This window comes from Aplysia californica, unplaced genomic scaffold, assembly GCF_000002075.1.
Source record: "Aplysia californica isolate F4 #8 unplaced genomic scaffold, AplCal3.0 scaffold00025, whole genome shotgun sequence".
Lineage (NCBI taxonomy): Eukaryota > Metazoa > Mollusca > Gastropoda > Aplysiida > Aplysiidae > Aplysia > Aplysia californica.
Window position 1 is genome coordinate 2,142,312 of NW_004797295.1, and position 15,293 is coordinate 2,157,604.

At 37.6% G+C, this 15,293-nt stretch overlaps 1 protein-coding gene across 3 annotated transcripts in view; it reads right to left on the bottom strand.

Annotated features, from left to right (window-relative positions):
• Positions 1–630: 630 nt before the first annotated feature.
• LOC101856777 (chondroitin sulfate glucuronyltransferase) overlaps positions 631–15,293 on the bottom strand; it is a 55,886-nt gene continuing 41,223 nt past the window's right edge. For all 3 annotated transcript variants that reach the window (XM_013089306.2, XM_035972970.1, XM_035972967.1), the window contains exons 3-10: positions 14,937–15,071; positions 13,166–13,305; positions 12,404–12,522; positions 11,633–11,746; positions 10,806–11,047; positions 10,007–10,126; positions 8,117–8,317; positions 631–6,895 (exon numbers count right to left, since the gene is read on the bottom strand). In XM_013089306.2, coding sequence (XP_012944760.1) covers positions 6,371–6,895; positions 8,117–8,317; positions 10,007–10,126; positions 10,806–11,047; positions 11,633–11,746; positions 12,404–12,522; positions 13,166–13,305; positions 14,937–15,071 — 1,596 coding nt within the window. In that variant the 3' untranslated portion in view covers positions 631–6,370. The remainder of the gene's footprint in view (positions 6,896–8,116; positions 8,318–10,006; positions 10,127–10,805; positions 11,048–11,632; positions 11,747–12,403; positions 12,523–13,165; positions 13,306–14,936; positions 15,072–15,293) is intronic.

Sequence of the window (15,293 nt, forward strand, 5' to 3'; positions counted from 1 at the left end):
GAGAGAGAGAGAGAGAGAGAGAGAGAGAGAGAAAGTACTAACGTACTAAAGAGACAAAACAAGAAAAGCGTGAAGCCAGTAAAAGAGACAAGTTTATGATGAACACCCCATGCCAGCAGTCTAAGGGAACATAACAACTTATTAAACATTGACATTGACCTAAGAAGCAGGTTACCTCCCGTTACTCAAAAACCAACTGGCAAAAGAAAACATTTCATCCAGTTCCGGGATTCATTCATCCACAGTAGCAGGAGAGGAAAATACTATAGAGAATACAGCCAGTCATAAGAAAATAAGTCTAGAAATCAGCAGTACTTCTCAAAGCTATGCGGAAGACAGGAGGTTGAAATGAAGGAACAGTGGCTCACATAAGATGACTCACAATTTTCGCTGTTCGCAGTTACTTAGACATTACAATGTTTCTGATTATAAAAATATAAATCTGTGGCTCACATTAGAAAACTAATGTATTGTTTGTTTGCAATGCTCTGGACACTACATTATAAAAAATAGAAACATCACTGAAAACCTTCAAAGCATTGCACAGGGCTACCAACAGGTTGCATGGTGGTTCATGTGCAAAGGAGAAGCAGCCTGCAGCACTGCAATTACATGATCTCTTAAAAAAAAAAAAAGAAAAAAAATCAAAAACAAATTTTTTTTAAACATTTGATCTCATCCTGATCTGAATAAAACTCTCAAAATTAGGGACATTTGTTAATTTAAATACACAAATTTAACAAACACATTCATACATTAAGTTTGATATTTATGACAATAAATAGATAAAAATCATAATTTAATACTCTGGATCCTTAAGTTGTATACCAAGGTCACTTATGGTTGGTATTTAGGCTTCAAGAAAATCCAAACATCATTGCATAGTCAGGGGAAAAGAAAGGTGGAAAAGTTGCAGCAGTTTATAAGTAAAATTGCAGTAAACTATGTCACAGGGAAAAAAAAAAATTGCATAGCACAGAAAAAAATATCTACACTGTATGATATATTCAACATCTCAAACTCAACCAACATGTCATAGCCTGAAACTGAAAGCAGTGTGAAGTGAGACAAGGGCTTGTAGAATTTGTCCCGTTCAGCTGGAACAAATATGTCAGTGTCACTACTGAGAACACAATGGCAGCTGCCTCACAAACTCACAATCCTTTTGGCAAACTGACACAATAAAACACTTGTTCCCACACAACCATGGTCAGTTCATTCCCTCTCAACTTCAGTTGTATCCTTTCCTTCCTCATGAACACTTAAAAAGCTAAAGAAAGCAATACATGTAATATACTTTTAAAGCAACAAGACCCATAATCGTACAAAACAAATATAGGTAAGGACATAAATCGTACAAATTATTAATCTTTTTATCAAGCAACAGTATGCTGAAAACAACAGATCAAGTCTCCCACTTTATACAAAAAGGATAACCGTGCACTCTACTTAAATGTAAATACAGTGTACTACTGTGCTGATTACCTTCCAACATAGGTCCCACATGAAGGTAATAAACCATCTCAATACAACCAGCAGCACATGAGTAGACAATGGACTTAAACGCTATCACTTTTAACCAAAATGTCAGCTATTTGGCTTCACTGGCTTAGAACAATGGACTACACTCAATTTCTTTACCATTTGAAACGCCTTAAAATAACACCATAATACAGAATGAGCAGCAGAAATTTGTGTTACATGCTTCTCAAAATGTACCAACTTGCAGATTAGATAACGGTGATAATTAAGATCTATTGTTAGCCTCAGTTTACCTGAGTCATCTGACAAAAACCTGGTACTGGTAAATTTGTGCTCAATGAGTCCTTGTAGTAACATGTCTTCCATCATAAGGCTTGTCTCTGTTCCCAAAAGTATAAACTCTTCACATGAAAGTGAACAATTTCTGGGTGAAGTAAATCTACACTAACTTCTCTCAGCTTGGTTTGCAAAATCCGAACAAGGGCTTCCTTAGCTCATTAAAAAAAAGACATGTAAAATAGAGCATTTCTCTCAGATGAAATTCCTCCTAGACTAGGCGATAGCCTCAGTTAACTCCATTCATTTAATGAAAAAAGAGCCAACCCTAACAGACAGGATGGTTAATGTTAAGAATCTCATCACTGCATGTGTGATATGGTAACACAAAAAAATGACAAAGCAAAGCCAAGAACACAAACGCATACACACATGTGAACACACTTGACCAGGCCAGGACACAAAAACACATATCAACATCCATAATCACATTGTGGATTCACAGCAAGTGAGTATATATACACAAGCAGATGAATATCATTTAAACATATGACTACATATGAACATATACCAACTTTCACTCAAGAAGACAAAGTCCAGCTCATGGCAGAAAAGGGGGACACAGTCACAGGATGAGGCCAAAGTGGTATTGCACATTGTAAATCTTGTAAAACATACCATTAGCCCCCTTTTTTTATAAACTTCATAAATTTGTAAATTCAGCTTTGTACACTTGTGTAGGACACATAGTACATAGACTATTCCATTTTGGTCATACATTATACAATATGCAACAAAAAAATGTCATCCCCTTCAATGCTTCTTGTCAAGGGCCATTTTGGTTGTTGTGGGTCAAACAGAAATAATTCATGAAATCCTTTTCTAATTGTTCTGCCATTAAATTCCACATTCTATTTCCTGCAGTCAGCATTATTTTCTAAAGTGGCACATATTTGTGAATGAGGTTAGTTAAATTTTGTTAAATCTTTTTCGCCTGCTCATGAGACAAAACTATGCAGCACTGAAAGGTTTAATGTTCAAAACAATGTCAATGAAAATGAGTCAGTCTGTTGGGCAATGGCAACATTCTAGAAGATTTTGAAAAATCATCTAGCTTCATCTACCTTACAACTGCTGATATCCCTGTCTTACACTATAGATGTATGTACAATTCTATTTTTTTACTTACCCAAATAGAAAGTCCAGATTTCAGAGCATATGATGATCACTAAAAATTCCCCACAACCCTCTCTTGAATGCTGACAAAGTTATCTTTGATAAAAGACTGAATTTGCGGATGAATTTTAAAGATGAATGTGGTAAAAGAATATATATACTTAAACCCAAAACTCAAGAAAAAAATAATTTTACTTTTGCACAGATCAGGTAAGTGCTATTCTGAAAGTCCTTGATATCAGTATTGTTTAGGAAAAAACACAAAAAGGAAGGCACAATCCTCACAACACAAATAACAAATACTTATATATGCCAAAAGTCACAACAAGGATTTAAATACTGAAGTAAAAACTGCACAGACGAAGACAATTTAACTAAAACAATTTTTGTAAAATGAAACAAGATATTACTAGATTCTGAGCAGGAGAGGAAATATGTCATTCACCATCATGAGCTGTAAAAAGGGACCACAAAGGTATAAAAAGCACCCTGCATTCCACACCCAAGTAAAGCTGGTAGAACCTACAATTTAGTAGGCTATTTTGCTTTCATAAATTACAACAATTATACCCAGAATAGTCTAAATGCAAATCAAATTAACAATACAGCCATCTCCCTTCCCTCCCCATTCCCTTTTACAGTATATCATAGTTTCCATAAAAGTTAACGAGACAATAAAAAGTCATAATTATTTACGAGATGAGGTAAACTGTAAGTCTGATATCAAAACACAATTAGCCAAAACAAGAAACATATAGATGATGTATTATGCTTCCAGGTCAGTAAAAAACAAAGTATGTCTATACATCGCAGTTTTCAAAACTTGCATCACAATGTATAGCAATGAAACGATCTAAAGTAACTGCACCATGATGTTTAGCAGACAGATTTTTCAAAGCTAGGAATTGAAGATACAAATATTATGCAATTTCCAATAAATATTTTCAACAAGAACTTTATTTCAACATACTGAGTCCACCAGACTCGAAATTCTTATTCATTAAGTTTTTAAAAGAAAAAATTGTCCTGAACTGAAAGCCAGATCAATACCAAAAGATTCAGTAGACAATATACGAGACATGAAACAAAGGCTATGACAGCAATATTTTACGTACTCCTTCATGGCATGGCATTTTTCTGAAAATCCTGTCAATACTTGTGGTAGGACAAGCTATCAAAAACTCAAATTCCAAATTTATTGCAAGGTGTTCATACAAATCAGTGACTGACAGGCAGTATAGACAAATAGGCCCATAATAAAATGAAACATGAAACTTAGATATAAAGGTAATGAGTAGATCTCTTACACACTGCTTCTACTAATATGAATGACCATGAGACTTGCATGACTTCTTTACAAGAATGAAAAAGAAATTATTATACCTTTTAAAACTTTTAAATGACTGGATATGAGAGCAGAAAACTTAAGAGGGAGAACTCTTGACTTTTGAACTAATGGTTTGTTTTTTTTAATTTAGATTTCTTTCAGGGAAAATCTTACAAATTTAATCCAACCCATAACTCACTAGCACATATATTAATTGAATAACATACAAAAAACAATGGAAAGCAGATTAAATAATGGACAATTTACATTATAAATGCATAAATGCATCACAAGCTTTGTCATTTTGTAATAACATATGGCAGTACCCTAAAAGCTACAAACACAACTTTTATAAATCAAAATTGTAACAACTGTCCTATGCTTTGACATTCTATATCTCAATACGTGAGGCATCATGGTGAAAACAGGCCCTCATCAAAATAGTGAAATCAAAGAAACTAGCATTTTCCGTTGGTTGCCAAATTTTTTAGAATTACTTTTTTGGTTATTTAAAAACACATTTCTGTATAGAATATAATCAAAATTATTGATCAAAGGCACAAAAAATGTAAATTTTCATATTCCCAGAACTCTCAAACTATGAAAGTCAATAAACTTTGGTGGTCATTTTCTCATTAATTTTACCTCTGAAACTAGGCAACCTAAACCTCCTTCAAATGCAAATATCTCAACTTCTATTCAAGGCAGATGGATAGTTTTTCATCAAAGGCAAGACCAATGAACAATCTTTATGATAAAACCCATAACTTTACATGCCCAAAAATTGACGAGCGCCTGATTCCACCTCGTTGTAACACATTTTTTTTCCACTTCAAGAATAAGAGCTTCTTTACACATTCCCTGGTTTTTATGCCTATAGCCACTCAAACAGTCTTTGGTACTTTCTATCCACAAGCTCAATGCTCAGCAATTAAAGCACAGCTCAGCTAGTAAAACTGAACAAAGACATAGAAGAATCACAAGCATGTCAGAAAATATCAAACTTTCTTTACAGTGAATGATGATTGTATGATTCAAAATTCGCTTTTCATTTATACTTTTAAGTCATTTATCATGACTTTTGTTAGTGAGCTCTAATAAATATAACCATTTGATCTTCAATGTCATATTACAACAAAAAAAACCTCTAGAACAGCGATCTTTATAGTTTTTACTGGGACAATTTGAACAGCATACAATATCCCATGAACCGGATTTATGTGGCAGGTGTAGACAGACCTGTGTAGAAACTGACATATCATATGGAACAGGCGAGTAAAACGCTTCTTTTTTTTTTTGAGGGGGGGAGAGAGACATCAGCTTGTAATTACAGGTCAACTTTCACTGACTTGTATGTGAGTGACGCCCATCATATACTCCCACTACTACAAGAGCCACCAACTAAAATTTCCAAAAGAACTAAGAGCAACACTCAGGTAGCCAAAAGGAGGCACATTTGCTTACTGGCATCACTGGTCGGTATCTATTGCATGTACTGTCACATGTTTTATGCGTCTAAAACAGATACAGAAAATAAAAGCTGACAGGAAAGATGAAGGCATTGGGAAGCAAGGGACAGGCGACAGGTTGAACAAGGCCAAGGAGACATTTTCGTATCTCAAAGGTACTCAACTCTTCAGATGCCTTGCCTCTTCATCTTGTTCAAATCCCAAACTCACTATACAATCGTCACTGGTCACAGGGTCAGAGAAAACACTTTATTATGGCAAGTTGTGACTGGCCATTAAACTGAAGTAAAACATAGTAGGTCATGACTACCGTACTCTTAACTTATAAATTTCACCGTAAGTACATAAGACCAAACATAGCACTTACGATGGGCACATCTTCCCCTCCCCTGCCACATAAATCTAGCCCCCCATATATAATATATGTATATCATACAAAGTAGCAAGTATATCAAAATGTTAACGAATTACTGTAAGTACAATTTCAACCTTTTTCCAGACTAAACATATTGAGTCCCTCTGACAATGAAATACATAATTTAAAAAATACTCATACAAAAAACCTACACACATACAGACATGCTTAAACTTGCACACACACAAGCAAAACACTCACACTTGCTCCCGAGTTGGTCTCTCATCAATGTCCTCCTTTTTTGGCTTGGAACTGAAAGATCCTCTTAGCCAGCTGAGCACGAGTGCCCAAGTTCAAAGACCGTCGCTCTAAGCAGCGATCATAGAGCTTGCCCGGACTATTGGGCAGGCATTCAAGATGCTGGTAGAAGTGCTTGAACTCTGGCTCTACAGCACGGAATACGTGCAGCTTGCCAAAATTTACAAACATTTCGAATATGTCAAAGCTAGCCAGTTCACTGCCCGTTAACGATTTCCGAGCTTCTTTGTAGTCAGAATTGTAGAAGCTGCCATGCTCGTAAGACAGTACATCGTAGTGACCGGTCTTGCTGTTAAAGTCAATGTCTGTGGGGTATGGTTTCTTGTCATAGATCAGATTGGGCTTGAACTGCCAGAAGCCAACGGGGAAGAACACTTGCCAGCCGGGGATGGTGTTGATCCGCACACGGTTCAGCATCTCCATATTCAGCTGCATGCCAACCGTACACATGAAGAGTAGTGTATCATCACTCACACTTTTATGACTGCTCACCTGAAAAATGGAGGAAAAAAGATAGGACAGTTTACTACAACCTTCTTTCACAGAAGTGATATTGAGACAGAAAAGTGTGAAAAGAGGAATAGGAAGGAAATCAGATCAAAGCTGCCAAGAAAACACAAAGACTGTATAAACTACTTCAAACAGGAGATTTAAGTAAAGAGACTGCAAGTGTACATGTTGAGAGAGAAAGGAAGTACCAGTGGACCAGTCCAAAGGATAAGTGAATTGATTTTATTCAATAAGAGGAAAAAAAAATACATGATCGAATACATAACATGCCTGCACGTTGAAAGTATGACATGTGTTGACAATTCTCTCGACTCTTTACTATCTTATAAAAGCTATTGAGGGAGACAACATTCCCATTGCCACTAACTGTTTATCAATAAATGTGCAGCAACAGAGAGTTGAGGCTTATAGCTGGACCCTTGGGTGGGAATTACCTATACTCAATAACATCGGTATTACCTATACTAGGCCAAAATTTCAGCGAATCGACTAGGAACTGTAGAATGATCTGCAACAATGCAATGTACGCAGATCCTTTACCTTGCTACGACAGTTGCAGAAACCTCACAAGTGAAAACTACATTTGTGTCTACCCTTAAAAGTTAAAACACAGGCTCCTAAAATTAATGTTTTGGTTTTGGTAAGAGTTTTACGGCACTTGCAACACAATAAGGTCATATAAGAGCCGAAGATTAGAGGGGCTACAAGAAAGTAACAAACATAAAAAAGAAGGAGGAGAGACAAGGACGATAGATGTTAGATAGGAAAGAAGGAGCAAACTACACCAGAGAACCCGCCAACCACCCACTCCTAAAACTAAAAAGAGGGGGATCACTGACAAATTGATATCCATATCACTGTGGCATTATCTCTCTACATACGTGCTGGCATAAATAAGCCTCTCACTTTAATTAACTTGACCTTTCCCACTTCACATTCTCACCTCTGTCTCTGTCTGTCCCTGTCTCTTTATCATTCTGTTTGTCTGTCTGTTTGGCTGCCTACTCCCATCTTTCTTCCCCTTCTCTCCTCACCCTTTTGCAAACAAGCACACCAGCATATATATACACACCAACACACACACACACACACACACACACACACACACACACACACACACACACACACACACACACACACACACACACACACATACAATTGCAGCAGGTTCTAATCTAAGTCACAGGGTAGTGTCATACGTACCATGTCTATGATGGTCAGCTCAGAGACATAAGTCTTATTGCTGACAACAGTGAGTGCTATGGACTTGGTGTCAGCATCATTCTTGCCGTCATAGTAGCTGAGCATGGAGCGTAATACAGAGAAGCGGTCTTCCTGCCCTGCCTTTGGGGCTTCATCATAAATGAAGACAACGATGAGAGACATAATACTGCCTGCTTCAGTCTAGTAAAGACAAAGAACAAATAACAAATGACATTAGCTGATATATTGACCCTGATCTGTCATCCTAGTGATGGAGACCAGAGACAAGCATGGGTCTGGCCAGATATTTTTCTTAGTGCGAGTTGGAGAGAAGTACATTTCATATTGGACTTCCGTGTGTATGCTCATTTGTGTCTAGGTGTTGAGCGGGTGAGTATAATAACATCTATCAGTGAGTGGCTGTGTGTATATAAGTGGGTGTGAGTGTGTACTTATGCGTAAGTAAGTGTGTGTGTATGTGTGCACGCGTGTGTCTGTGTGTGTGTGTGCATGTGCGTGTGTGTGTGTGTGTGTGTGTGTGTGTGTGTGTGTGTGTGTGTGTGTGTGTGTGTGTGTGTGTGTGTGTGTGTGTGTGTGTGTGTGTGTGTGTGTGTGTGTGCGTGTGCGTCCGCGTGTGCGTCCGCGTGTGCGTCCGCGTGTGGGTGCTCAATTAAATTTGAGAACAGAGAAGTACATCATGTACATGATAACAGTGATTTAGAGGCGAGAAAATGCAAAGTAGACAGGAACAATATAGAGAAAGAAAAGTAGTAAGATCCAACACCAACAACAGCACCCTCCAATCAGCAAATTTGTATGTAAATGAATACCCGTGTTTCTGGATCGTGTGTCTGTGCACGTGTATATGTATGTGTCTGTGTGTGCGTGTGTGTGTGTGCGTGGGTGAGTGCGCACGCACATGTGGGTGCCTGCGTGTGTGCATATGAACTCATGCCAAAGTTGAAAAGAAACTGAAATTATGGGGAACACACAGTATACATATGAAAAAAGGGCATATTGCAGGGAACAAAAAAGTGTATTAGGTAACAAACAAATAACTGAGAGAAAAGAAAAGAAGAATGACCAACCAAATGTACTATCCAAAAGTTGATAAGTACTCAGAAACAGAGAAGAAGCAGATAAGAATAACCATTAGAGACAGTGTATTGATACTCAATTAGAATCGAAAAAACAACAACAAAGAATCGTCATAGAAATAAGCGGTACATCAATTCAAAACCTTAAATTGTGCACCATGCAAGGCAACAAACAGAAATACAAAAAGATTTGGCTGGAAGAGACACTGATGAAAATAAAATATTTGCCCTACTTCGTAGAGCCTCTCTTGACCTCCAGGTTAAAAGTAGCCACATTCCAATTTGAAAGGGCTTTTTTTCTTTAATCAACTTGAGTATTTTCAATTTTGGTAGAAATTATATTGTATAGTGTCGATTTCAGGACCACCACATGATCTTTAATATGCTTATAACTTGCACATGGGACTCCAACATTTGTAGCGAAGGCTAGGTGTTCAGTCTTACTAACATATCTTTAAGATCAAAGGAGTGGCTGAAAGACCATAGTAACAAGAAGCCAAGCCTAGCAGTAGAAAGAGTTAGGAGTCAGGAAGAACAGAGCAGAGAAGGGGCCAGATGTGTGTGTGTGTGTGTGGGGGTGGGGGGGGGGGGGTGTAAAGGGAAAATAAAGATGAAAGCAGATGACAACTGGAAAGGAAGACAAAAGAAACAAAAATTTCAGAAAAGTTAATTTTCTCATTGCAGGCAGGCTTCCATCCATGGATCTTTGACTGAGAAACTAATTCAACATGAGCCCCCATAAAAGAAACATAAAGAATAAACTATTTTTCGCACAAACCAGTCCTACAATTACCTTAATCTTTGAGTAGTTCTCAACGAATAAACCCCACCCGTCAGTGTCATGCATTGTGATAGGCAGCACCAGGCGAATTTTGGTATTTTCAGTGACATACGGCATAGGTACCACCTCCACCTGGGGACATAAATAGGCATGTGTTTACAGGTGAAAGTGAGACATGTCAAGAGTGCATTTGAGTAAAAGTTCATGTTATGTGTTCAGGAAACTGACCAAAAATTTCAAGCATAGATCGTTTCTAGAAACATCCTCAACTATGTCAAGAATAAAAACTGCTTGGAATTTGTTAAAATGCCTGAAAAAACAAGAATTATATGACTAGCATGAAACATTCATCAGAACAGCTTTATATGGAACACTGCTAGTGTTAAAGACAAGCTAAAAGTTTCTGATCACAAGGACATCGATTTTGACTAAGGTCATATTTTTTGGGTGGTATAGATTCAAACTATTTCAAAACTCGGACAAAGCTCACACATTAGAGTATGTTATATCATCCTACCTGCCAGAAAAAGCTTTGAGAAGATTAACAAAATTTGTCTGTGTGTGCAATGGGTTCTTCAAATGTGTCAATGTGAAGAAACAGAAATAGACAAAAGCATCTATGAAAAGAGGGTAGGTTGAGCAAACTACTCAAAAGAAAGTCCTAAATCCAACAGCACATAGAAATTTGTACTTGACCTTTTAACATATCTCATATTATGATGGTTAGAATCCCCAATTACTGTTAAAAGGTAAATTGTACTTATGCAGCCCAAAAATCCCAGCTACAAGTGAATACAAAAAGATGAGGTACCTCTCCCAGAGGTCGCACCAGGAAAACTCGTTTTTCCACAACACGGTCATTATTACTGCCATCCTCCGAAACGATAGAAGTGTCTTCCAGAGCAAGGTCAAGTATATACTCCATTCCTCGTTGTGGGTCAAAGCGTCGGTAGCCATTGATGAGATACGAATACAGGTAGATGTTGTTATGCTTGGCATTCAGTTTCTCCATTGACACTTTGATGATGTCCTGGATGTCCAGCTTGTCCACACCTGATCAACAACATTCACAAAACGGTCATACCACAGTTTTGAATAAACAAAATAAGTATATAAATACATTTGGAGGTGGTGGGGGTGAAAGTTCTCCCTGAAAGCCAAAAATCGTAGACACATCTACAGGGTGCATGTCACTTTTTGTATGGTGTTTTATGAAGATTAATAGGATGAAAATATAAGACTCAATCAGTTTTTGGACAACCTTATAACAATAATGAGTTCATGGCTTTTGAGATAAATCAGCATTTCATATAGTAACACCCAAACTAATCTATCAAAATGACCAATGAAATAACACTTTCACATTCCCTTTTCTTTACTGACAGGAATGACACTACTAAAGCTACAATTCCCTCCAGTTCTCTCCAAACAAAAGGTTGTTTTTTGCTTTTGTAAAGTGTTTTACGGCGCTCGCAACTGCATAAGGTCATATGAGCGCGCGGGACACACCTAATATTTTCAGTTGCAAACAAAAGGAGAATTTAAACCTTACAAACTATCAGTACTTCAGGAAGTGAATCAGTTTGGCATTCAATACATGGGAAGAGGACAGTAATGGCACGAAATAACTTGACTGACCAACAAGTTCCTTCACATTAGTGAAATCGTCTTGGAAAAAGATGTGTGTCTCTGTGAAATAGTCCCAGCGGATCACATCAAAACGGTTCTTGGGTTTATATGACTCTGGAACACCTGATGAATCAAAATAGTAGAGAGGAAAACAGTAACATTGTGAACCTATACTGTACAACAGATTCTTGAAAATACATCACCATCAGTTCAATACAGTAAGGGAGTCTCATATTTGAAAAAATTATCATTAATATACAGCTACACACATTTTTATTACAAGTTTTCATTTGGAGTCTACACAAAAAGTGATACATTATCCTACTGATAAACTGCTAAGGGAAGAAGAGACAAAGTAACAGAAACACTAGAATATAACGCTGATATCATGTTTCAATCATTTTCAAAAAAGAATTCAAGAATTCCACAACAATCAATTGTTCCAAAAACTTTTAATCAGACCTAAAAACTTTTATCAACAGCCAACTTTTCTGGACGTCTCAAACATCCAAAGATAATAGTGATGTGCTAAAAAATGAAAACACAAAAATATGCAGGTTACCAATTATCCATTACCCTTCTCCCTCCGAAACCTAACATTGACAACACACTCTAAGGAACATTACAGCAACGGCAGCAAAACCTGCACTTCTCACTACATGGCATTGGACAGAAGGGCGAGAGCCCAGCTACTGCTGGATCGAAAACAACAACAACCAATTATCTAATACGTTCAAACTATTTAATACGCACAGGACAAAACTAGTCCAGACAACTCACCTACTGGCCAGGAGACACTGTCACGGCCACCAGGGGCAAACTGGCTCATGTACAGGATATTATCCTTCATTTCTTGGATTTCGTAAAAGGTCGCGTTGAGCTCCACTTCACAGAAATACCTTTGATAAAAATTTAAAAAATTTTCTCACCATAACTTTTAGGCAATGCTCATCTTCTGTATTCAAAATATTCCAAATTCACATAATTAAACATTTTTTAAAACCTTTTTTAAAAAACACCACAAAATGCACATTAGTAAACAAGCAAAAAATATGTTCTAAACACCTTCAAAGGATCGACGGTGACAATGCCAAAGACCTTCTCAATATGGTTTGGTTCAGGCTGGGTCAAACAATCCTTCCATCAAAGTATGACTACATTAAAAGCTGAACCTCTCCAAAACGCCTATTTAACATCAATCTCAGATAAATCAAGCCAAGAGGGTGTGGAAAGCACTGAAACTCCTGAGATAAGCCCCAAGTTCACGAATGTTCTATTGGGGATTCTGAAGACAGCACCAGTCTGGCATGACATTGACAGAGCTAATGGTCAGTTCATTCCCTCAACATACTGGGGCTCTCTGTGATTAAACAAAATGTCCACGCTCAGATGTACATAGATGACGTTTACTTTCATACATCAGCCACATTTATTCTCTTTTCCTTCATTACTCTAATTACTCAGCTAATTGCTCTGCTTCTAAAACGAATTATGAGTTGGGATGTTCAGACTAACAATAAATTAAACAAATTCTCAAATTACCTGTGTAGTTTGAAGTGAGTCCTTTCATCAGGCATGGGGAACACAGAGATGGACTTGTTGAACTCAGTTTGTTCCCTGAGAGCCTCAATGTCACGATCAAAATTGAAATCTTTCACAGGGTGGCTTGTGTATTGTTTACCCTGAAAAAATACACATATCAGATCAAATGTCTTAGAATTCTGTATAAGTATCATCAAATCAAAGAATCCTATCATATTTGACCAGACTGAGTTGAAGACATGAAATAGGTGAATAATTACCTACATGTCACAGTAATTAGACATAACATTCGATAAATTACTTTATTAGTAAGAGGTTTTCATTACAACACTTGCAGCTCATATATAAGTCTTATAAGAGCTTAGTTTTAGTTTTAGTACGGTTTTACGGCACTCACAACTCCATAAGGTCACATCAGCGCCATGGGGTGGATGCCAACATAGAAATTCAAATGGGGAATCAGGCTTACTCTGCTCACCTCTCTAGCCTCAACAGCACAAAGTCTGCTTTGACTATCTAGGCACCCCAGAAATAGCAGTTCACATATATACAGAAGTAGAGGAAAATGACAATAGTAAGGATGAGAAAAGAAAAAGCATCAGTTCCCACTATGTTGTTCCGGCACAGTATGAGCATGACATAGATAAATCAGCCCATTTACAATTTTACTGATCACAAGAACATGGTAATATCCCCCCTTTGGGAATGGCCTAAAGACACTTCAGTTAGTAGCACTGCCCTGGTGGGGGGCTATATAAGTGCTGAAGATTAGTGCCACTGAAGAAAATATAAAAGAAAAGGAGGAGGAGAGCTGAGGACTACAGAAGGAAAGAAAGGGCAAACCACATAAGAACACCCATCAACCACCTATATTTTTAATTTAGAAGTAACCTTGATTCAAATTTGTACATAAGAGTGCCAACAAGCCGCGTACACAACAGTATAGTGTCTGACAACAGCAAAAGATAAATCAGAAATAATATAAAGCACGAGAAAAGTAAGATCTATCTGTGAAAGGATACGACAGCATGACACATTACAATAATTAGTTTAAGGAAAAGTTTACAGCACTTGCAACACAATAAGGTTATATAAGTGTTGAAGACTAGTGGTGTTACAAGAAAGTAACAAACACAAAAAAGGAGGAGGGAAGATAAGGACACATATTTAATAGGAAAGAAGGAGCAAACCACAGAAGACCAACTGCCAACCACCCACTAAGCAAACTCATGATTCTCATCGTGCATTTAATAAGAACGGAAACTTAGAAAAACTAAAACTAACAAGAAACATTCAGTGAGAGACATTTCACGGCACAAAGGCCTAAACTCATAATGAATGTGTCGTGTCTTTTAAGAACAAATCATATAACAAAACAATATCCTAAAAAAGGGTCTTGACAGTACCATCATAAACCCAGCGGGTCATCTTTTCTCCACATTTTATAATTCTCTTCTTTCTTATTTTCTTTTCTTTATGTCAGTCTACGAGATACACTTACAAGCTCAGCGTTCCAAATCTGTCTTTATTCCTCATTTCCTTTATACATATCTTTATTCCTGTCTGCCTTTCCGTCACTCAACCAATCTGCCTGTCGAATTCCCCATTTCCCTCCTCTCTGTCTGCAAGGCAGCCTCCCCATTTCCCTCTCCCCTCCATCGCCTACTCCCTTGAGACAAATTCTTCTCTCTTACTTCAACACGGGAGTACTCAAGCACTGCCGAACATTCAAATAAGGAGTAAGACAGACATGGACATTTCCAGTACTCACTGCCACAGTTGCTTGACATTCCATCTGAGCTGTGTGCAGCACACACTTGCCTAGGTTGAGGCTCTGGTCCGAGTGATGACATTTGTCCGAGCACCACTTCATGTTCGCTGTGGCATTCACCACAGACAGAATGGACTGTTGAAAGAACAAAGAAGACACAATCTCAGCATGTTAACAACAAAGATGCCCAATTTCCCTGAGCTATTTTCTTTCCAGGTCGCCAGGGATTATTTGATTTGAAATGCAACCACCAATGTAGTCACTGAAGAAAGGTAACATTTTCTATATAAAATTTTTTCCTGGGCAGTTAAATATTATATAGTGTTTCCTTTCAGATTGGGGAGGGGGTGGGGGGGT